A 24,395-nucleotide genomic window follows, 5' to 3' on the forward strand; every position below is an offset into this window, starting at 1 on the left:
CTCTCTCTCTCTCTATATATATATAGTGATCCCATTTTTAGTAAACAAAACAAAAATCCCTCCATCTGTGAACACATTTCATATGTTTGAGTGAGAAAAAAGCTGTTAACATCACTTCCTCCAGGGAGATGTCTGGGAAAGAGCATTAACTTTGTTTTATTTATTTACTTGGCAATTTAAGGAAAATCTAGTAAAAAAAAAAAGTGATGATCAATACTCACGAAATCTGATAGGAAAATAGGCCATGTGCAAAAAAGCAAGTCACAAATGCTATGATACGATTTTATGCATTATAGTGACATGTACATGGTGATATGAACTAAGGAAATGCCTGGGAATACACACAATAAATCAGTATTATTACCTCTAAGTGTGAGGATTATGGGGGCTTTTCCACTGCTACATGTATTATTTGCATTCATTTTATACATGTATATTAATTGTGAGTGCAAGAAAAATCTTTAGGAGATGCGGCTACAAAAACACTATGGACCGGGGCGCCTGGGTGGCTTAGTCGGTTAAGGGTCTGACTCTTAGTTTTGGCTCAGGTCATGGTATCAGGGTTGTGAGATCGAGCCCCACATCCAGCTCTGCACTGGGCATGGAGCCTGCTTAAGATCTTCTCTCTCCCTCTCCCTCTGTCCCTTCTCTCCCAACCCCCGCGCTCACTAACTCTGTCTCTCTCTATAAAGGAAAAAACAAACCCCACAAAAGCCCAGACACATCAATGCAAAATTTTACATACAATTTCAGGTAGTTAATAGACTCTCTGAAGCTCATCTATGCATCGCCTAGGTTTCTGCTACAGTAGATACATGGACAGTTTAATGGCAGAGAAAGTATTTGACCTGCATTTCTCCCTCTGGCCTCGGAGAAGTGCTGGCTCCAGGACAAAACCTTGGTGCTGAAAAATGGCTGGACTCTCATCTGTAACAAGGGCTTCCACCTTACTGGAGTGAAATGTTACTTAAGCTCCTCACACTGCTCCTGCTGTGTGGGCACCTACCTGTGTGGGGTGTTGGGGGAGGGACTACTGGCCTTAATACCATTTTGGGTCTCTGCTTCTAACCATCTAACTCACTAATTCTCAAAAGGGGGGAGAAGGTAGGGACATGTGAGAGCAGTTTGTAGACATAAACTCAGTATCATATTCAGTATCATATTTTAATCCTTAACAATAAAAAAACAAGCTATTGTTTTCCTAATATAAGTATGTCAAATGGGGGATTTGCCACATAGAACTTGAGCTTCAGAGAGATGAAAGAAGTAGCTGGGAAGGTAGGCAGATTATTCTCTTTAAGTCATACCTAGGAGGTTGAACCTTATCCTGAAAGCAAGTGGGGGGACTACTTAAAGGCTTTAAGCTGGAAAGTGACATGATTTGAGCCTTTTTTCAATTCTTTTGGTTGCACAGTGGAGAAAGAATTAGCAGGGGACAAATCTGGAAATCAGCATACTAGTTAGGCGGTTGTAGTCATTCAGTTTAAGAGATAATGGGCCTTGGATTCTGGGTAACAGACGTAGGAATAGAAATAAGTAGGTGGTTTGGAGAAAGAGATACTCCAGAGGTTGAATAAACTTGGACTTATTAATTTGGTGTGGGAAGCCAAAGAGGAGTCGAGTTAGATTTCCAGATTTCTGGCTTGGGCAGTTAAAAGGTGGTGGTTATCCAGGTCCATAGAGAATGCTGGAAGCAGCACTGGGGTATGTGGAGATCCAAATACTATTATTTCCCATTCCTTGCTTCTAGGAGGTTGACAGAAAGGCCAGGAATGGATGCAGGGGCTGACACCCACTTCTGGGCCGCCCACATTTTTCCAAGAACAGTGACAGCCCCTGCTGAACATTTCTTCTGGTCTATCCATTCTTTCCCTCTGCTCTACTGAGTTAGGGTTTTCTCTTAGCCTCTTCACTCCGGACCCCTCACCAACACAGTTGGAACAGACGATCAATTTAGGAGAAAGTCACAAGGAAAAAGTTACATCAACCTGAGGATAGAATTTAATGACAACCAAACAAGACATGCATTAATAAATTGATATATATCATTTTTATTATGCACAGATAAAGGACTTAAAACTGTGGTTATCAAAACTATACATCTAAGCATGTTCATAAAATTGCCAACACATTGAACAGAGAAAAGAATACAACAGGGGTGTTCAAACTGGCCACAGGGATTTTAAGGGTACTCTTTTTACCCTGATAGATGAAAAACAGCAACAAAATCAGGCTCACTCAGGAAAAACCAGAAGAGAGAAGTATTGTATTTGGAAACTGATAATAGTCCTTTTTAGAAAAACATCTGTCAGTTTCATGAACAACCCCCAGATAAAACAAACAGGAAAAAGGTCACACACACACAAGTCACCCAACAAAATGTGCTCTGTTAACACACCCAGCAGTACGAGCATCACTCACACCATGAGGTAGTTACAGTACGAAAAGAGTGGCACGCGTGTGCGCACCCCACACACCCACAACCATGCCCACTACAGAACACTCACAGAAAATGGGTTTACAATCTTATTACAGACAAGGAAAAGACCATTTTCATTTGTTTGTATAGAAAATGCTATAGAAACAGCTCAGACAGATGTCTCTGACTCTTAAAATACAGAGTAATTGCTGGTAAACACATCACGAAAAGCTAGAGGGCATTACACGGACCCTCTGCCTTGGGAGTTTAGAGCATTTCAACATAGCTTTAGCTTGAACAACAAACAAAACCAAATGGTCTCTGTGAATAGGGTGTAGCCTGCTGAAGTAACGAAAGACTTTGTAGACAGAAGCATTTAACTGGAATATAACAACAGTTTTAAAGAAACTCGCAGAACTTGTTATAAAGTATAGCTTGTATTTTGTATTGAAACTGTGAAGTATGAAGCGATTGGAAATGTAATAAGAAGCTAGGGAGATAACACTTTCTTTAGAAACATTTTTTAGAGACATTTCTGAGATACCTAATGACATTCACTCTCCAATTAACGTGGGATCAGGTTTATCAACAGATTTCTTGATCTGAATAATACTTCCGACAGTAAGACCTAAACAAATAAAAGGTGATGTTTTTCTTTCTTTTAAAATCTTTTGGTTTGCATCCATAAATTTGTAAATTAATTTTAAATTATGTATAAAATCATTGGCAATGTAGCATCTCTCTCAAAAATATACATTTAAATATAATCACGAAAGGCTTTAACCCTGCCCATCTGAAGATTTGGATCTTTTAATACCTCTTAATAGCTAATTTTCTTTTTAATAGGATGGAAAGGGTTTTTTAAACAGCAAAGAACTGATCAAAAGAATTCACAGTAACTGAAATTAAACATTTCATATGGAGTAATTTAAATTTATCGAAAACACTTAAATATATCTTTATACACAAATTTTTGTAGTAAAATATAGCTATAAGTGACTTAAAGACTCTAGTCTTCCTTGAAGACATCTTTAAACTTTTTTATACATAGAATATGCTAAAACAATACATTCTGCTGAAGGTTAGGCAAAGCGCATTATTTTCAAACACAGGTAGCATCATCTAATTCCTCCATTCTGATACCCTTGTGTTAAAAAGTTAACTGAAGGAAATAAATTCTCTAATCTCATATCTTCTTTTGTATGTGGAAATCTGCAAAATTTTCAAGAAATCAATGTAGATAGCCTCGAAATCGTAGCTCTCAAGTAATCTGTTTTGGTTCATATTATCCAGATTGAGTATCCACACTTCTCAAAGCAGAGTATTACTCTATGAGTGGGTAATATATCTGTCCTATCAGTGACTAGTATGATCTATCAGTATCCTAACAATGACTCTCAGTATCTCCACCTACTTGTGTGCCTTTTAGACACTGCCTTCAGGTCTTGGGTGTCATCAACATTTTCTACTTAGGGTTCCATTCAGTGAACTAGGCACAACTTCCTTATTTTAAGGGCGGCGAGATTTGTTTATGAATATTTTGGGGTAGAATCTAGCCTTCTCTGTAGGTTTCTGAGTCATTTTGGGGAGAATTCTGGAAAAAGGTTAATATTTACCTGCAATGAAGCTATCCTCAGTAGTAAATGAATTGGCATGGAAATTTCCCTCTGGCAGTCTTTTTTTTTTTTTAACACAGAGGTATCAGTTGAGCTTATTTTAGCTGCAAAGTGGCATCATATTATTCCATTTTAATGAAATCCACCTCAAATCCTTTTTGAGTTTGGAAAACATTTAAGGCAAGAGAACTAAAGCAGTCCCAAATGAGTGCCCTTTTCCAGATCTCAGCACTTTCTTGGCAGACTTGGTGACACTGTTCAGATAACCAACCGGAATCCAACAGGATCTGCTGTGCATTTGCACGAACAAGAGCTTCGCTTTGTACAAAAGGGTCTATTAAAAAGGTTGACGTGTTTTGAGTGGAAACACGAATTCTCCCAAATACATTTGAGAGTAAGTTCCAACTCGGAGGCATAGGGCATTTTAAAAAGGGGAATGAATTCTCTTTTTTAACTGAGAAAACGAATGTGCCAGATGACACAGTCTATACCTGTCCTTGCATATACCTTACTGTGCAAATTCCTCTTCTACTTTAAAATTAAATTTGCCCCCATCTATGCATGAGTTTTTCCGAACACAAGGTCATAAATGGGCACAAATCTGCAGTCCCAGACTTTGGCCATTTTCAATTTCTATCTACTTATAAAGAAATACAAAATTTGCATTAAGACATTTTTGCAGTCGGTGTGCGAGTGCGGGAGAAGGGGGAAGCTGATAAGGTCATCAGCTCGGGTTTTGGCCCAGGGCACCAGAAAGGAATGTTGCTGTGATGTGTGTCAGGATGCAGTCCCCGAGGGCAGCACCCGTCAAGCCGAGAACGTCAGCCCCTAGAGGGTGTGACAGCAAAGTGAGAAGTGTGCATCCAGAAGGTGCAGATTAGACGTGGAGGAACACACTTAGAAAATCCTGAAGTACTCCTGTCGTCTTACATCTTGGTTCAGTTACCCAAGAACCTTCGGCCGTATCTCCTCACGGGTCCTACTGCCTGCTTCTTATCCTCTTACCGACTCCTCGCGTCAGGATAAATCTCAGGGCCCCAATTTACGGATAGTCTTACCTGGACAAAGCAGCATTTTGAAAACTGGCATGTGTTTCACATTGAAAGCCCCCAAGCCTGTGCGGGGCTGGTGGAGAAGGCCGCCACCTCGGCTTTCTCGCGTGAGTTCTAGTGCGCTACGGAAGTCCAGGGGTCACACGGGGGTTAGCCCTGGGGGGGCGGGGACGAATACGACAGGTGGTCTCGGCAGGGAAATCCCTCCCTCTTCGCAGGGGCGCGGCGACGCCGTCCTCCGAGGCCGCGGCCGCGCTGCGGGCCCCGGGCTGGCGCTGGCGGCGCCACGGCTAGGCGGCGCTGCTGCTGGAGCAGGGCGTGCTCTGCGTGCTGCCGATGCTGGGCGCCGCGCTGCTGTTCTCCGAGGCCGGCGGCGTCGTGGGGACTTGCTGCCTGCCCGCCGTCTCCCCTGCGGGGAAGGAAGGAAAGGGACAAAGGAAGACGCGTGTGACCTGTGTGCATCCCTCACCGGACCGTTTCCCCGTCCGCCCGTTTCAGCCGCTGTTTCTCTGGGCGCCACGGGTGGAAGCAAGCCGACCGGGCCTCCCACAGAAAGGCCTTCGGTGTGTTGGTGTTTTTAAAGCCTCTTGCGTGGCGAGAAGAGAAGGGTTTTCAAGCTGACTGATGGGCAGTTTTAGCGACTAAGACCCGACAGAGGCCACTGAAGCCTCCGAATGTCGGTGCCTCGGCCCCGTGAAGAAACCACCACCACGTGTACTGTGTGCACTACGCAGTGTGTGCCTCTTCGCACGGAGAGGTCTGCAGGGTGACACATTTACACCGTAGCGAGAGAGGCCTGGCCGCTCGCGGGGCCTTTTTCTGAATCGACTTGCTCAAAATGGGGGTGGTGAGCCTCCACTTTGCTGGAGCTGTAGCAGAGAGCTGTGTGCCCCAAGCCCACAACTCACCTGAGAAATGGACTCTAGGGCAAGCCTGCTCCCAGAAAAATCTTTGCGGGGGAGGAGCTGAGCTGATCGCACGCGGGGAGCGTGGTTGCCAGCGAACCACCTCCTCCATCCTGCAGTTCGCTGGGGGTGCAGCGAGAGTATCTCCTAACACATGAAGCATCCCACTTTTCATGACACATCCCACTGCATTTTAACGAAGCCCATTCCTTGCGCCAAATGTGCAGTGCTTTGGAGGAGGAGGAACCCCTGGGGTCACACACATGGTTTGCATTTAGCACTGCAAAAGGCCCTAGAGGGAAGTCTTTTCTTCAGCGAAAATGGTCTCAGGGCGGCCCTCAAAAAATGGCTCTGCGTAGGGAAAAGTGATCAGCGCTCCAACGAAAAACACTGCATGTTCTCTGAAAAGTCACAGCATAAACTTAATAAACTTCTGGTCAGCGGTCTCCTGGCGCTCCTCCTCCCCCAATGTGGGAAGCCCCAGAGGGCCAGGTCTCTTGATGAATGAGCCTCCTCTTTCCTGTCATGCTGAAATACACAGTTATCAGCCAGAGAGATAAGCAACCCTCTGGCCACTTCATTAAAACAAAACTCACAGAGCAAAGGCTCTACGCTTCAAGGGCAGGATCTTAGCCCGTTACTTCCATTCCCTTGCTGGGGCCCCTCAAAAGACTCTGCCAAAAAAGCAGCTCTGCGAAATGTAGAACCGGCTCCTGCCCTAGCGTCTGGTTACAGCTTTCCCTGTCACCCATTTCATAAACCACACAACTACCACACACATGCTGGCATCAACCTTACGGCATTTATATGCTCGCTGCATTATTTGGCCCGTGCTGGATTTCCTCTGATTATCTTTTCTTCTGGGATTGGTGGGATAGAGAGGGGATAGGGGGTCAATATGCCTCAGAGGCAGAGAAACTGTATTTTCACTCTTCTTGGGTTTTTTTTTTTTTTAAGGCAATCTATATTTTGGCCCCTCCCCAGCATTGCCCTCTACCCTGCATGGATGTATGTAATAAAAGATGGGGAAATTTGCCTTATTGACAGTGACTTTTCTGCCAGAAATTCACTTTCCCCAGAGTGGGAGCTTATTTCTAGAAGGAAATCAAATCTCTTAGCTATTCTGATGTCAAAAACCAAACCAAAACAAAAACCCAGAAACAAAAAAAACCAAAAGCCTACAGAGACCTGAACGACTCGTGATATATTTTAAAAATTCAGCTCCCTTAAACCCACATGTTGATCCACACCAAGCTGGATCCTTATGTTATCAATTAGAAGGACGAATGTGGCTGTGCGTGAAGTACATTTTAAAAACATCTTTTCCCCATTTAAATAGAGGATATACCAGAAAAGCAGGAGGAATCGACACCTCACCTCTCCTTCTGGCTCACCTGGACTTCATTTGTGCAGCCTGATAGCAGCTAACGCAAGATGGCCTTGCCTCATTTGTCGACAATGAACAAGCGTCTCATCCAGACCTGGACATGTGCTTGATTATTCTGAGTCAGGAAAGGTGCCAGTTCTACTCCCTGCCCAGGAAGTCTGAATACTTGCTTTCTGATGTCTATTTGCCAAATACAATTTGTTGCCATGCCAGTTTATTTTAATCAGTGCCTATTAAAAAGGTCTTTCAACTTCCAGTTTTGGAAACTCTGGTGCTAATGCAAAACACTGTCCAAAATGAAAGCTCAAAACCAAGAAGCCCCCTATACTCAAGATTGCATTCACCATGGTGTACAAGTCAATTTAACCTAATAATCTACTGACTTTGAAACAGCATTATATGCTGACAGATGGTAGCTACACTTGCAGTGAACGTTGCAGAATGTATAAACTTGAGGAATCACTATGTTGGACACCTGCAACTAACGTAACACTGTGTGGCAACTACACTTGAGGGGAAAAAATTAGGAAAAAAAATAATCTCCTGACTTTGAGCCAATAATGTGCCAAGCCAAAGAGAATCTTTATCTGAGAATCTGCCCAGAAATACGGAAAATACCCTCTTCTACCGTGGTGGCTGTTTTCACATGTAAGACATCAGATTTCTCAATATAACCAAGTTATTAAAAACTTTTACCTTCTCAGAAATTAAGACAAAGTTTTTCTTTGTCTGATGGAGGTGGTGCTACAGAAAAAGTCACCATGAGAAACAAAGTTTAATGTGCAGACACTTCTGCTTAAAAAGCCAATAGAGTTCCCCTGGGTTTTCTGAGCTGGGCCCTTTGGTTTTCTGCTCTCTATCACGGTGACCTCTCATTTCCTGGAGTACTGACTTTCTCTAACACATCCCTTGGGTGACAAACACAACCACCCTTCTTCTGGAGAAGATGGGCAGCGAGGACCACAGGACTAAGCAGAGTAGCCCCACTTAGCAAATATAAGGAGTCCAAGGAAGGATCCTTGCTGCTCATAAACATCATAGTTGGCCATCGGAAGAAATGTGTTCAGTCTTCACACTTTGCTCCTAAAATTTCACACCCCACTGAGGAAGAGAGATATGGGGAGGAAGGGTAGTAAGGGAAGAGGCATTTGGAGGAGGGTGTGTTAGAACTAATTTGACCCAGCTCACATATTCGCCTGTGGCTGAGCTGAGCTATTGCCAAAGATGCTTTCAGAAATAGAAAAATATATTTCTTAAGGGATAATGTTTTCTTTTGCTTGACATGGAGTTGTCCAAATCTGATTTCCTGCCACCTTTGGCAGTCTACTTTACAACTGGATTCTTATCTCTGTGTCTTTCAGCATGGCAGGTCGTGGGGGAGAAACTTTATCACAGAAAGATGTGAACAGAGAGGCTCTATGGGGAAACAACAACAGAAGAATTTTAAAGAAAGGTGAGAGGAATCTCAAACATTTAGCCCAAAGGAGAAAGTTTGCAAATATCACCCAAAGAGGATTATTATAAAGAAGAGCAGACAGCTGTTCTTTATCTCTCTTTAGGGCAGAACTTGAGGAAATGAGTTTAAATGGTAGCAAAAAGGATTTAGGTCACAGAGAAAAGAACTTGCTGATTGTGGGGACTGGTTAGTTATAAGGGGAATTTATGGAATCTCTTTCTTGGAAGATACTTAGGCACCGGATTGAAAACCATATGCCTGGGGGTGATTTAGATTTAATATTACTTGATGCTGGAAAGAAAAAGATACTGTCCGCTACGCCAATGTGTTGTTTGCAATTATGTACCAATCAATGTCTTAATCTCTTGATATCTTAACTGTAATTATTTTACAAGCTTACTCCTGTAAGGAGAGTGAACTAGACTACCATTAGTTTGTAGAAATTTTCAATCACTATTTATCATTTTCAAAAATTGTCCCTCCCTACTTTCTGAGCTAAAAGACTTTCCTTCTGCAGGCAAACTCAGCATGAGGGGTAAATTTGATGTTGTTATAATTTATGAGGAAAGGGGGAAATATTCCAAGGCAGGAATGAGTGAATGAATGAATTTATTTTTAAGATTTTATTTATTTTTTTGACAGAGAGACAGAAAGCACAAGCAGAGGGAGAGGGAGAAGCAGGCTCCCCGCTGAGCAGGGAGCCCGATGTGGGGCTCGATCCCAGGACCCTGGGATCATGACCTGAGCCGAAGGCAGACACTTAACAGAAAGAGCCAACCAGGAATCCTGCAAGGCAGGACTTTAAGACCTTTCAGAATAGGGCGCCTGGGTGGCTCAGTCACTAAGCATCTGCCTTCAGCTCGGGTCATGATCCCAGGGTTCTGGGATCGAGTCCCACATCGGGCTCCCTGCTCGCGGGAAGCCTGCTTCTCCCTCTCCCACTCCCCCCTGCTGGTGTTCCTGCTCTCGCTAACTCTCTCTCTGTCAAATAAATAAATAAAATCTTAAAAAAAAAAAAAAAGACCTTTCAGAATATCCTGCCTATCGCTTTCTTTCTATATTCCTGCAGTATGGCCAACCTATTTGCACCTGCATTTTGGTTTTCTATGGCTATCTTACTTTATTTTTTATTTTTAAAAAGATTTTTATTTTAAGGAATCTCTATACCCAAACGTGGGGCTCCAACTTACGACCCCAAGATCGAGTCCACCTGCTCTACCACCTGAGCTGGCCAGGCGCCCTGTAGCTATCTTACTTTTTTGTTTGTTTTGTTTTCCTTTAGAATTATTTTATTAAGTCATAAATGTACAATAGCTTCTTAACTCTACACACGGTGGATCCTGCCGTCTTTATGGTCGCACCTGGGTTCCCACCTGGATCTTTCTGATTGCCGGGACTGAGTCTCTTACCCCCTACTTTAGTCATACCTGTCTTGCTGCTCCTCTCTTCACCTGGACTAAACTTGGGAGCCTGAAGAAACTTCAGATTTCTAGAAACATAGGAAGCCCCCCCCAGATTCTCCTAATTAAAAGCTCTTATCTGACTCAGGTAAACCTAAGGATGTGCTTGACTTCTGCTTTAAGAACACATAGTATGGGGGCACTTGGGTGGCTCAGTCAGTTGAGCATCTGCCTTCGGCTCGGGTCGTGATCCTGGGGTCCTGGGATCCAGTCCCGCATCGGGCTCCTTGCTCAGCAGGGTGCCTGCTTCTCCCCCTCTCTCTGCTGCTCCCCCTGCTTGTGCTCTCTCTCTCTCACTCTCAAATAAATAAATAAAATTTAAAAAAAACAACACATAGTTGGCTCAATTCAGGATTGCTGAATAGAAGCCTGAGGGATTAGGAAAGGCACACCTAATTCAAGACCTCAGCATTTTATTTTGTTCTGTGAAATGCAGCATTCCTTCCACTCTTAGATTTTTCTCTGCCTACACATCTGAGAAACCTTCAGTATCTTACATTTTTGGAGGACTTGGGAGTTCAGGAGACCTTTCACATGCATTCTTGCTTAAGCGTTCTTACTGCCAATAATCCTGGAGAATAGGGATCAGGTTTATGTTTACTAAAAGGAAATGTGGTTAATATACCTGGCTCAGGTAACAAGGCTAGCAGTGGAAGTAGAGCTTCAAGTCCAAGGGTTGTACAGATACACGTGGAGGGCGGCCTCCCCCCAGGACCCCCTTCCTTTTCCCTCTTCCTCTCCTCTTCCTCTTATTATCATCAGATAAAAAGATGTACATTCAGATAATTTGAGTACATTCTGTTCAGGGGCCATAAGGCAAGTTAAAGTAAAGGTAAATGATGACAACATCTAACCAACCCATCCTCCTGCATGGATTTGTTTGCAAAAGGAAAGTGTTTTTAGCTTGGAGAATGGGGAGGCACAACTTTAGAAACTGATAAACAGCAGCTGAAAACTTCTCTAAACTAAAAATAGTCTAGTTCACTCTTCTTACAGGGTGAGCTACTGAAATCATTACAGTTAGGATATCAAGAGACTGAGACATTAACTGGTACAGAATTGCAACCTACACAAAGGCCTGGAGGAAAATCTCACCAAAATTAAAAGGCATAAACCTGCAAGATAGAAGAAGAGGAAGAGGAAGAGGAGGAAGAGGAGGAGGAAGAGGAGGAGGAGGAAGAGGAGGAAGAGGAGGAGGAGGAGGAAGAAGAGGAGGAGGAAGAGGAGGAGGAAGAAGAGGAGGAAGAGGAGGAGGACGAGGAAGAAGAGGAGGAGGAAGAGGAGGAGGAAGAGGAGGAACAGGAGGAACAGGAGGAGGAAGAGGAGGAGGAAGAGGAGGAGGAAGAGGAGGAAGAGGAGGAGGAGGAGGAGGAGGAGGAGGAGGAAGAGGAGGAGGAGGAGGAAGAGGAGGAGGAAGAGGAGGAGGAAGAGGAGGAGGAAGAAGAAGAAGAAAAATAGGAATGGAGACAACAGCAGTAAAATATTGGAAACTGGTGAAGAAATGGGTGAGTGACCTAGCAGATTTAAGAGAGCCAGAACCTATGCCAACAGTAAGAAAAGCTGAGAAACAACCAAGGTATAACCCAGAACCCTCAAAAACTCAAGAAATGGTGGCATCAGATACCCCAAAAGAGAGGGTAAACATGGGGCTGCAAGCACTGGGGTTGGCTGACTCCCGTATAAGTAGCAGTGAGATTTCCCTAAATCCCCTTCTTTACTCTGTGTGGTGGGACCCTGCCCCTCTTCAGCCGGGAGGAAAACAGGAAGTTTACTCTCCACAAGATGAAACAGAGAGTCTGACCAACACCAGGACAGCTGAGAGCAGAGAACCCAGCTGAAAGAGGACCCCCAGAACACTGACAGCCAGATCTACACCCTCGAGAAAGAAAACAGGAAAACCTGTTTTACTGAAAACCTGATGAGCTCAAGAGGAAAGATCCAAAGATGTGTTATCAGGAGTTCTTCCGATAAAAGGCCCAGCCAGATCACCCTAAGGGAAGTTCACAAGCAGTATGTCCCATCCACAAGCTCAAAACTTACTCATTCTTAGATAATCCTATTTTAGTCTTCTCAGAGAGATAAGATATTATACTCATGAGATAAAAATAGGATATATATTTTTGATTCATAGGAAAAATGTTTTGGAATTTAAAGATTTGAATACAGTATGTAAAAATTCAGTAGGAAACTGGGGCGCCTGGGGTGGCTCAGTCAGTTAAGTGTCTGCCTTCAGCTCAGGTCATGATCGAGTCCTGGGATCGAGTCTTGCGTCAGGCTCTCTGCTCAGTGGGGAGCCTGTTTCTCCCTCTGCCTGCTGTTCCCCCTGCTTGTGCTCTCTCCACCCCCCTCTGACAAATAAATAAAATATTTTAAAAAATAAATAAAAAATAAAAATTCAGTAGGAAACTAAAAGATAAAGGTGAAGAAATCTCTTAGAAATTAAGGGAAAAAGTGGAAAACAGAAAAGAAAGGAAAATTAGGTTATCGTTCAAAAGGTTCTTTTTTTTTTTTTTTTTTTTAGAGAGAGAGGGCTGGGCAGAAGGAGAGGAGAAGAATCTCAAGCAGACTCCCTGTTGAGTGCAGAGCCTGATGTGGGGCTCAACTGCATGAACCTGAGATCATGACTTGAGCCAAAATCAAGAGTAGGATGCTTAACTGACTGAGCCACCCAGGTGCCCCAAGAGATTCAATTCTAAAATGATTTCTAGAATGAGAGAACACAGAAAATAGGAGAAAACAAATAATTCTAAAAATGTTAATGCTCAAGGACATGAGTTTCTAGACTGAAAGGACTCGGTTAATGCCTGGCATAATGTATGAAAATACACCTAAATCAAGGACTGTTGTAAAATTTCTTCCAGAAAAAACCAAACCAAACCAAAACAACAACAACAACAACAACAACAAACAGGCCAGGAATCTGAATGGCTTTGAGTTTCCCAAAAGCAATCTTCAGAGCTAAAGGTCAATGAAGAGTGCTTCTAAAATTCTGAAGGAAAATTATTTATGACCTAAAATTCCATACTTTGCCAAACTATCTACCATGTGTTTGTATAAACTGAAGATATTTTCAGATATGCAAGGTGTGACAAACATTTACTTCTTATGTACCTTTTCAGCAAAGAAGGAGGAAGACATGGGATAGATGATACAAGCCATTCAAAACTCCAAAGTGCAGGCAACCCCCAGAATGGTGGTGAAAGAATATAAGAAGATAGCAGTGTCCAAACAGAGAGGGTGACCAGTTCAGACAGGAACAGGTAAGAAGGCTCCAGGAAAGATTTAGTGAAGGAAATGAATCAGAAGAAGATCTGTTATCTGAATGTGTTAAGAGAAAATTGAGTCCACTGGCAGAGAGTCAACAGATGAATTAGTGAGAAGTATACAGAAAACTAAGCTCATGTGTGTGCGGGGGGAGATGATCATTAATTCTAGGGAAAATTAAAAGTCATGCAGGAATGGGGCGCCTAGGTAGCTTAGTTGGTTAAGTGTCCGACTCTTGGTTTTAGCTCGGGTCATGGTCTCGGGGTCGTGAGATTGGGCCCCACATTGGGCTCCACACTGGGTGTGGAGCCTGCTTGGGATTCCCTCTTTCCGTCTGCACACTGCCCCTCAGAGCCCCACTTGCATGTTCTCTCTCTCTCTCTAGAAGAAAAAAAATCATGCAGAAGGAACAATAATATATTACATAGCTAAATTGTGATTAGCACTTAGGTAGTCATAGTAATGTAAACAGTAAATACTGATCTACCCAAAATTTCAGTATAATTCTGTTAGGAGGATGGTGGAAATAGGGGGGCAATTAGGGGCATGAATGTATAATTGGGGCACAGGAATGAAAAGGAAGTAAATTTTCATTTTCCATTGTAGGAGGTGGACAGAAAAGGCCTAAAAGTGATAACAAGTGGCGATATTATACTCCTATTATTTCGATTTATGGATTAATGTCCAAAATAATCAGCTAAGAATCAAAAATGGTGCTCTGAGGAGCAAGAAAAGGGAGTGGGGCAGTAGGGGACTCATGTCCTTCATAACATGAACAATAGTTCTTATAGAACTATTTCAGCCTTTAAACTATGTGCAGGTACTACTGTGATAAGGCTAGAAAGTTTTACTAAAAAATAAAAGTAAATACTTTTGCCCCTCACCTCAAAAAAACCTTTATGGACTACAGATTTGCGACTCTTGAACTAGTAGGGCTCTCAGGAGCATCAAGATTCTACGGTTCCTTTCTAGCACCATTTCCATTCCAACTGCTCCTTCTCTTTCGCACCATCTCAGTAGAGAAAGTAAGTTTCAGGAATGGAGTTTTCCGGGGCGCCTGGGTGGCTCAGTTGGTTAAGCGACTGCCTTCAGCTCAGGTCATGATCCCAGAGTCCTGGGATCGAGTCCCGCATCGGGCTCCCTGCTCTGCGGGAAGCCTGCTTCTCCCTCTCCCACTCCCCCTGCTTGTGTTCCCTCTCTCGCTGTGTCTCTCTCTGTCAAATAAATAAATAAAATCTTAAAAAAAAAAAAAAAAAAAAAAGGAATGGAGTTTTCCAAACAGGGTTAATATGGCCTTAAGGAAGTATCCCTTATGGTGCCCAAAGCTATGGTATGAAAAAGGAGGGATCCAGCTTTCTTAGACTAACACACATTACAGGTATGTAAATAGATAACCCCAATTCAAACATGTGACTTGGTTTTGTGCTCTGTGTTCAGAAGGAACAGAAAGCATAATCAAAGAGAATCTGTCTAAATTAAGGATTGTTTCTGACACAGAGGCAGATGCTGCTCGAACCCCAAATTATGCCATATAAGGTCTGAGTTCCACAGCTTAGATTACTGCAGAAATTGAACGCACTGAGTCTGTGTTTGTATACACACTTCTCTCCACTGGCTACTGCATTATGATCTTTCTTCATCTAAACTTGCCGCTTAGCTGATCCAGATATGAAAACGAAGGAGTTCTGGACAGGATAGTACCACTGGGGTCTGAAGCGAGCCTTCTTCACACTCATGTGATGTTGGCTTCCCTTAGGAGAAGTCTTTAAAATGAACCAGAGGCTACGTCTGTTAGTAAAAAGTCATTCTGAAGCTTTATCACATGTGATGCTAGCAGGGTTAGAGCCCAAATGACAGTGTCTATAAACCTTTTAACTTCCAAATCAGCGTAACTTATATTGCTGGAAACCATAACAGGAAGGGTTTTTGGGTTTTGTTTTTCTTTCATCTATTTCCAAGCCTATTTCTATATTAACAAAATGTAAAAACTCCTCCCCTTCAGTCTCTGGTTTGTAGGGGAAGGGAGCAGAAACAATAAACTTGGGAATTTTTTTTTTTTTTTAAAGATTTTATTTGACAGAGAGAGAGAGACAGCGAGAGAGGGAACACAAGCAGGGGGAGTGGGAGAGTGAGAAGTAGGCTTCCTGCAGAGTAGGGAGCCCGATGTGGGGCTCGATCCCAGGACCCTGGGATCATGACCTGAGCTGAAGGCAGACGCTTAACGACTGAGCCACCCAGGTGCCCCTAAACTTGGGAATTTAATGAGCAGAGCAATAAAGGCTTTTTATCAGGTTTGTGAGCTTGGCTGTGCACGAGAGTCGGGGATTATCAGAGTGAGTTCAGTGGGGTGTGTGCCAAGAGCAAGGGCTATGCGGTAGCTGGACCTGGCTTCCTGGCCCTACCTGGCCTTAGATGAACTCTCAGGGTTTGAGGGTGTAGCTCAATGGCCAAGGCTAGTCAGGGCTCAGCAGGCACATGTTAAGCCCATATAAAATCCTCAGGGCTACAGAGTCTTCTTGGCATAGTTTCAAGTTCATTCCCAACATACAGCAGAAGCTGCCAACAGCCCTAGAACCTCCTAGCCACGCAGGACATGGGGAAAGATTGTGAGAAACGGCTAGTGTGAGATCTGAATGTGTCCATATTCCCGTGGCAAAGTATTTATTCTAAAATGCTACTCCGCTAAAAGCTGTCCCTTCTGGTGCTTTGTATGAGCTGTTCACAAGGAAGACTATTCCTAACTCGATTCACAGTGGTTTGTATATCCTCAGAATCATTACATGTAAGGTTAAGAGTCGTATTTTCTCTCTCATATGAAATATACCTCCCTCAAACTAGGAACAAGAATCTGAGGACTCAAAGCCCCACTATTACACTCTCCTCAACTTTTGCTTTGGACTGTGGGACTTCCCCAAGCTAGGCACAAAAGGATTCGTTCTGCCACAATCCAAAATGACTCAGTTGGAGGATGCAGTATTTGAAGTGAAAATTCTGGTAAGGATTAAGATATGACTTCTCAAAATGCCCTTCCGTACTTCTCCTCCCTTTAAAGCAGTCTTCTTTTCAGATTGTCTGGTTGAATGGCGCAAGGTAAGGCCAAAGATGAAGGCATTCATTGGTTCAGTGGAAAATTAATGAAATTCTAAACAGAAAGGCTGAACCTGCCACGGCCTCTGACTGATAAATCAAGCACAATTTACCTGGGTTCACAGTGTAAACTGCAAGGATCCAAGGACATAGAAGCCCAGCTAGCTCACTAGACATACCCCCAAATGCATATCTTTCTTGGCTATATCTATCTGCACGGAAACTAAGAAGGAAGTAAGCAGTCCATTTGTTTCTTCCCCACTGCACTAGAACCCCCTTGCCAGGCCTGCCCTCTGTACTGGGGTCAGAACAGGTTCTCTGCTCAGGCCAGAAGGTTTCAACCTTGGGATTGAGGGGAAGGGGCAAGAGAAGGGTGCGGGGGCACATAAGAATTTTGGGGGAAGAGGAACATAGTTTGAAAACAAAGTGCTTTGTTTCACCATTTTTGTTTGCAATTCATGAAAATATATTTTAAAAAAATTTAAATAACTTTATAGAAGAAAGACATGAGAATTTCATGCTTATCAAAGAGCACATAGCGGGACGCCTGGGTGGCTCAGTTGGTTAAGTGTCTGCCTTCAGCTCAGGCCATGATTCCAGGGTCCTGGGATTGAGCCCTGCATCAGGCTCCCTGCTCAGTGGGAAGCCTGCTTCTCCCTCTGCCTGCCACTCCCCCTGCTTGTGCTCTCTCTCTCTCTCTGACAAATAAATAAAATCTTAAAAAAAAAAGAGGACATGGCATGGGTTTTAAAAGGGTCAAGAAATTCTGGTTGAAGTCATTGAGATTGGGGACTCTGGTGGACAGTGCTCAGCCTCTTGGCAAATATGGTAATAAAATCTTAGCTTCCTTTTTCACTTCCTGCCCATTCATACGTCTGTACTGAAGTCTTGAGCGTTGAGGGAAGGGTTTTTATTTCCATTTTGTCTACATCAATTTTCTTTAATTAAACCCTAACCACAGAATAGCTTTATTAGTAGCTAACCTTCACCAACATCTCAATTGCAATTAGCATAGTGTAAACATTCCTTTTCTAACGGTGCTTAAAGCAAATAATATTTTTGCAAAACCCAACTGATGCCAAATATGTCCATGTGCAAACTGTGGGAATGACCTTTCTCTCTCGTTCATTATTATTCCATCCACTCATCCATGTCACGAAACACTGAAATGTCTGCTGTGTGGCAGACACATAGGACACACACCAACTAATATTCGATGGTCACACTCACCTGTGTGAGAATAGATGTACCACAGGGCCCCCGTCAGGAGCGCTCCGATCACAAACGCCGCAAACGCAATGCCCATCACGGTGAGGGTGTCCAGACCGTGGAAAACTGCTATAAGGAAGGGAAGCCAGTACATACTTTCAGTGAGTCTGCACCAGATGTTGCAATTTTGTATTTGTTTCACAAGCACTGTCAAGAAGGCTGGGCACGGACTAAGAAAATGAGGACAAAATGAGAATCCCAACCAAATGCAATGTCTTCAAAACTTGCACATTTTTTTTCCTCAAAAGAAAAATGAAATGATCAGATTTCCAAGATAGCCTCAGGTTGCATCCTCAGTCTGAAGATGCTTTGGAAAATGAACTGAGCTCCCATTATCGCAATGTGGCACATTGCTTCTTATTCATCAAACACTTCCAACAACGAGACAAGAAAACACAGAGAAAACACATTTCAAATAATCTACAAATACATTTTCGCGGACATTTATAGGTATGAGAGGTAATAGGAAGATAGGGGGTGGACAAGGAGGAAACATAAGGTAAGGATCAACTATTCCTATAGATTCTAACGTTTCGCTGGTCCCCTCAGATCAAACCCTCCATCCTAACAATTCTGTATTGTGTCATTTAAAACAACCTACTTTTTAACACTCTTCTAACCATGATCTTTCTATGAGGGGGACGGAAATACTTCTCACTGTGGAGTTATGTCAGTTTTATGGTCAGCAAAACATATAAATAGAACCAATTGTTCCTCCACTTGGCAAAGATGTTTATATTTGAAATTAATTCCAGGCCACAGAAATAGAACATTTCCTTTCATTTAAGAGAACTACCTTCTATGAATCACTTATAAGAAGTTAAAATCAGCTTCCAAGAGAAAGGGTTTTCAGTTGAATAAAATTTCTAGGGTGTCTATTTTTTTAAATGTAAATTTAGGGTGTAGGATCTCCCTACTATCTCAATCCCATTTCTATGTTCCTCTTGAGTCAGAAGCAACTCCGGCTGATCTCTATGTAAATTAAATCCCTTTGCCTTTCATCTTACTTCAGTGTAAAATATCTGGTTGTATGGACAAATGTGACACCCCCCTCCCCACCTCCAAGCAGCCCCAGAACTTGTAAGGGCTCAGGAAAAGTATGCCATGCTGCCAAAGATTTTGGAATTTTGGAATTTCCAAGTCCTGGTGGCTACTTTTCTAGCCATATGCCCTTTGGTGTGTCAACTTCTGGAAATGGGGATAGCATTGCTTCACCTGCCGAAGGCAGGGAGTAAACAAAAGGAGTTTGTAGAAGGTTTGGGGATTCCGAGGAAGGAATATGAACTGGGAAGAACTCTGGCGGTTAAGACGAACCAAACCATACACTCCACTTAATTTAGTCTGTAGGTATTAAAAGATGATTTGCCTTTTATGCTTACAGATGCAAAAACGGGGCACCACTGAAAGTTTTGAGGAAAACTCCTCTGAAATTCTAAAAATGGAGATGTCATTTATGAAAATCAGGCTGGGTCAGTATGAAAGAAATATATCCACATGTGTCTCTTTGTGGGTTCATGATACTCTTTCGTGATATTGTTGAAGTAAGACACTTAATTGTAACAGTGTAGTGCTTTGCATAAAGGAACTCGCCAGACTGTTATGTGTATGAGGTGAGCCATGGAGACTAACCTAGAGAGCTGTAGGAAAGAAAAAAAGCACAGATTCTCCCCACAAGGCAACACCATCTAGAAGAGCTATGGGTGCAAAGCCAGAAAGCCCAGGTTATAGTCCTGCCTGAATGCCAATTATAACCACGGGTAAGTCACCGGAATATTTCTTGGTCAGAATTTTCTTCTGTATGGTGACAAAATTGGCTCAGACAAATCCCAATGCATCATTCTGTAGTAGTTGGTCTCTTCTCTTTTTTTTTCTTACAAGTCCCCCCTCCTCCCCTTTCCTTGCACACCCCCACTGGACTAGAGATCGTCTCAAAGAGACAGCAACTAGTTTCCTTAGCACTGCTTCCCTGAGCAGGTAACTACTATCGATGACAAGTAAAGCAAACCACTCCCATAGCTGTGATTTATCGGTTTTAGATCACAACTGGTAGAAGTATACAAATAATGAACTCTCTCTAAAGCTAAGTAAGTTACTACCTTCCCATTAAGGCCACACATGCCAGTGGGTCCACCAATTCACATTTAAAAGTGGCAGACAGGAAAAAAGAAAGAGGATGAAGGAAGGACAGAGGAAAGGAAAAAGTAGGAGATTATGAAAAAAAGGGGGAGACAGGGAATGAGAGCAGAGGTCTTCTTATCAAAACTCAAAGTTTGCCAAATGCTCTATAACCAACTCATTCTTATAAAAAGCCCAGGAGGCTTCCTTTCGAAATAGATGCATGAAGACTTACGTGGAGAAATTGGACTCGGTTCCTTAATGCTTGGACCTGTTTCTGGAAAAAAAAAAAAAAATGATGATGCATTCCACAGAGAAACCAAGTTTTAAGCAAAAGTTCATCACAATCTCAGCAGAGATTGACACTTTCCTATTGGTTAATACTCTGTGAGATCTTTGTCAGTTATCCTCTTTAGATGTCAAAACTGTAACATGGGCTACTCAGAAATGTTAAGCATTGTACTTTGTCAACAATCAATTGTACAGGCTCTCCAATCTGAAGAAAACTTGAAGGCAAACTTAAGGAATTTGAGTCTGACAGCATGTATGTGTGTGTGTACACCTTTATATTTATTTACAAGAGGATTCAATACCTTTAAATACCATATTTCTCCAGTGTATTCATGATGTTTTTCCACTTTCAAAAAATTCTTTTAATGTACACAAGTTTTGTGGGGTGCCTGGGTGGCTCAGTGGGTTAAGCATCTGACTCTTGGTTTCGGCTCAGATTATCTCAGGGTTGTGAGATCGAGCCCTGCATGAGGCTCCATGCTCAACTCAGCAGAGTCTGCTTGGATTCTCTCTCCCTCTGCCTCTTCCTCTCTCTCTCTCTCTCACTCAAATAAATAAGTAAGTAAATAAATAAATAAATAAATAAATAAATAAGATCTTTGAAAAAATGTACGTAAGTTTTGTCAAAGCGTCCTTATTCTTCTTTCCTTAATGCTATTATCCTATAGTTCAACTCCTTTTTTAAAAAATAAGAATTTAGGGGTGCCTGGGTGGCCCAGATGGCTAAGCATCTGCTTTTGGCTCAGGTCATGATCTTGGTCCTGGGATCAACTCCCATGTCTGGCTCCCTGCTCAGCAGGGAGTCTGCTTCTCCCTCTTCCTCTGCCTCTCCCCCTGCTCACGCTCTCTCTCTCTATCTCTCTGTTTCAAATGAATAAAAAATTCTTTAAAAAAACCCAAGAATTTATTTATTTATTTATTTATTTATTTATTTATTTGAGTGAGCGATAGAGCACGCGCCCACACACAGGGGGAGGGGCAGAGGGGGAAGGAGAGGGACAAGCAGACTCTGTGCTGAGTGGAGCCTGACGGGCAATCTCACAATCATGACCTGAGCCGAAACTAAGAGTTGGATGCAACTGAGCCACCCAGGTGCCACTCAGCATCTTTTCATCATACATTTGCATTATTACAGAGCTTTCCTAACTGGTCTCCTTGTTTCCACCCACTGCCCCTGCTCCTGCCCCAAATATTTCCTCCTCCATATTTTCCCCTCGGAGTGAATTTTCCAGAGCCCAGAGTTGATTATGTTATTGACCTGATTAAATTGCTCCATGACTTCCTGCACTCATAGGAAAAAAATCTAAACTCCAGCCTGGCACACAAAAGTTCTGCCTTCCTTCTCTACCAACCTGTTGCTAGCCTCCTTTCCTAATGGGCCCTTCACCCATGCTGGGCTCCTCATACTTACTTAAGCTCCCCAAATTCTCTATGCTGCTCTGATCATCATACTTTTGCAAGCCATCCCCTGAAATACCCTCCTCCCTCAGACCTGCTTTGTTGGTATGTTCACTGGGAGACTTTCTCTGACTCTCCCTCCAACCTCCACCCCAGCAGGGCCAGTCTCTACCCATGTGACTTATTCCACCCCCCTGTTGTCCTACATATACTCCATCACATCGTAATTCTCTAGATTCTTTTCTGCCTGGAGGGCAGGGTCTAGTTCTTACTCATCTGGACATCCCAGGGCTCAGCCTAGCATGGAACAGGCCTGCCAGAAATCGGTGAAGGATGACTAGAATGTTGACAATGGAGACAACAGAGGGAGCTGGGAACAAGGCTATACAACAGTGCTTGTATGCTTTGACATTTCTATAATGCTTTCGTGTTCAAATCTCATTTGAGTTTCACACCAGCCCTGTGAGAGAGGCAGAAAAAGAATTCTTATCACTATTTTACAAACGAGCATCCTGAGACTCTGCTATCATGTGACTTGCCCAAGGTCACAGCTGGAAAGCATCAGGGCAGGGGCTGAACCCAAATTCCAGATTCTGCTTCAGAGGCTACATGACTGGGGAGTGTTGCTCTGTCCTTAGCAGGGGAGCACTGATTAAGAAGCTACTTGTGACTCAGAGTGAGAACAGCACAAACTGGGGGGTGGGGGTGGCGGCGGAGTGGCTGTATCATGGCCCAACACTTGTTTTTGTATGGCTTGTGAACTAAGAGTACATTCTGTATTTCTAAGTGACTGGAAAAAAAACCCCAAAGAATAAAATTTTATGACATATGAAAAGTATGTGAAAGTCAAACCTATTCCATAAATAAATTCCATAAATAAAGTTTTCTTTGAACATAACCACACACATCATTTGTATATTGTCCATGCCTACAATGCTGTAGGAGCAGCCCAGAATCGTCAGGGCAGGCACTGTGCGAGGAACAGACCTGAAACACTCACCAGCTGACCCTTCCCAGAAAAAGTGTGCTGCGTCCTGGGACACACTCCGCCCCTGCCCTTTCGAGTGGCAAGTGGTGAGTGTTTAGTGCGTCTCTCTTCGTCTCCATTTTCATTCAGTGAAGAAGGAACACATACCTTGTGTTGGAATCCACAGTGGAGCAAAAGAAATTGTGAAAAACTGACCAAACCAGCAGCATTTGAGGTCATGTTTATAAAAATAAAGAAGCTACATAGGATTGTAAATTCTCAGGATTAACCACCTCAGCTGGGCTGCCTACATTCCTGCAGCATGGGGTGCTCGGGTCCAGCTCTAGGGGAAGGAATGCTACGGGATGAAGCAAAGCCACCACAATGGAATGGTGCCCCCCAGAGTTGTGCAATGTGGTGGCGCAGGTTGTACTTAAATAAAATTACTAAAATTAAAATAACTGTGAAAGCTTTTAAGAAAATCTCTTTTTTTTTTTTTAAGAAAATATATTTCAGTATGCATAACACTCACCAACTACAAAATAACACAAGAGACTGTCTCCAGTGGGTTTGGTCCCATCAGCCTAGTGGCAGAGATAAAATAATGATGGTGACGCCTTCCATTTATACATGTGTGTGGTGTTTTACAACTGACAAAAAGCCTTCGCTTAGATTTTCTCATTTTAAACTCTCGAGAACCCTATGAAGTAGGGGTATCTAACCACAAAATTCTACTTCCAAGAAGCAGTGGTTGGATTCACTGAACTAAGTCCAAAGGCATTTAAAGGTCTCTATAGTGTTCACCATGTGAGAAATATACACACTTCTGGGAAGAGTTCCATCCAATCAACCACCCATGGCTGAACTTTGTCACTCAGAATCCCTAAGTGGTTTTAAATAATGACTCTCCCTTAAGGAGACCTCACATGTGAGAATGTGGGTTTTAGAGCAAGGCCTCTGTGATGGATGGCATTGTTTTAAAATTCTTAATGGACTTATGCTATGATCTAATCCTTCTCCCCCACCCCAAATAGGGGACTTCTCTCAGCGCTAAATAGAAACAGTTGTTGCTTATTTCCCCTGGGTGAAGTTCCTCCATAAACAATAACAAGTACAAGCTGCAGCACTAAGGTTATAGGATTGTATCCTCTTTTTTGTTCCAAAAATTCCCAATAACCCCTGTGTATGACTAAAGGAGTCTGATCTCCACCGGAACCCTATAATCGAGCTGGCATGCTGAAAGGAAAACAGGGGAACACAGCAATATTTACTTTTGGTTTAAGGGTAAAATTGTTAAGAAAGGAACCCTTGCTATTGTTGCAAAGAGAATGTTAACAATAGAGATTTATTTGCAGAAAGAACAAACTATAATCGACATTCTGAATTAAATCTCTTCATATACTCTTGAGCAAATTTCGGTGTGCCTCTAGAACCAGATTTCCCTCCTCAGATGGTTAGGCATGGTTTTCATAGATGGGATATTTCTGGGGTTATGCGTGAGTAACTGACCACAGCATTCAGCTTCCAGCTTTCAATTCAGTTCTCCTAAACATGGTAGGATCGAGCAGGCCCGCAGGGAAACAAGGTGCCTACTCGGTACCCACATCTATTGGTGTTTGGCAAAGAGGCAGAGATAGGGAGATGAAGAGAGGCCTCTGTGCAGATCTCTTTTAACATACAGTTTTTATTAACTTCACTATAAACAATCC

At 42.9% G+C, this 24,395-nt stretch overlaps 1 protein-coding gene across 3 annotated transcripts in view; it reads right to left on the bottom strand.

Moving 5' to 3' along the window:
- Nucleotides 1-2,031: 2,031 nt before the first annotated feature.
- Nucleotides 2,032-24,395, bottom strand: part of TGFBR3 (transforming growth factor beta receptor 3) — a 198,592-nt gene continuing 176,228 nt past the window's right edge. For 2 of the 3 annotated variants that reach the window (XM_044914556.1, XM_044914558.1), the window contains 3 exons: nt 20,266-20,307; nt 17,877-17,984; nt 2,032-5,496 (listed from right to left, as the gene is read on the bottom strand). In XM_044914556.1, coding sequence (XP_044770491.1) covers nt 5,378-5,496; nt 17,877-17,984; nt 20,266-20,307 — 269 coding nt within the window. In that variant the 3' untranslated portion in view covers nt 2,032-5,377. The remainder of the gene's footprint in view (nt 5,497-17,876; nt 17,985-20,265; nt 20,308-24,395) is intronic. The other variant, XM_044914557.1, reaches the window with a different exon arrangement.

The sequence above is a fragment of the Neomonachus schauinslandi genome, chromosome 4 (assembly GCF_002201575.2).
Source record: "Neomonachus schauinslandi chromosome 4, ASM220157v2, whole genome shotgun sequence".
Classification (NCBI taxonomy): Eukaryota; Metazoa; Chordata; class Mammalia; order Carnivora; family Phocidae; genus Neomonachus; species Neomonachus schauinslandi.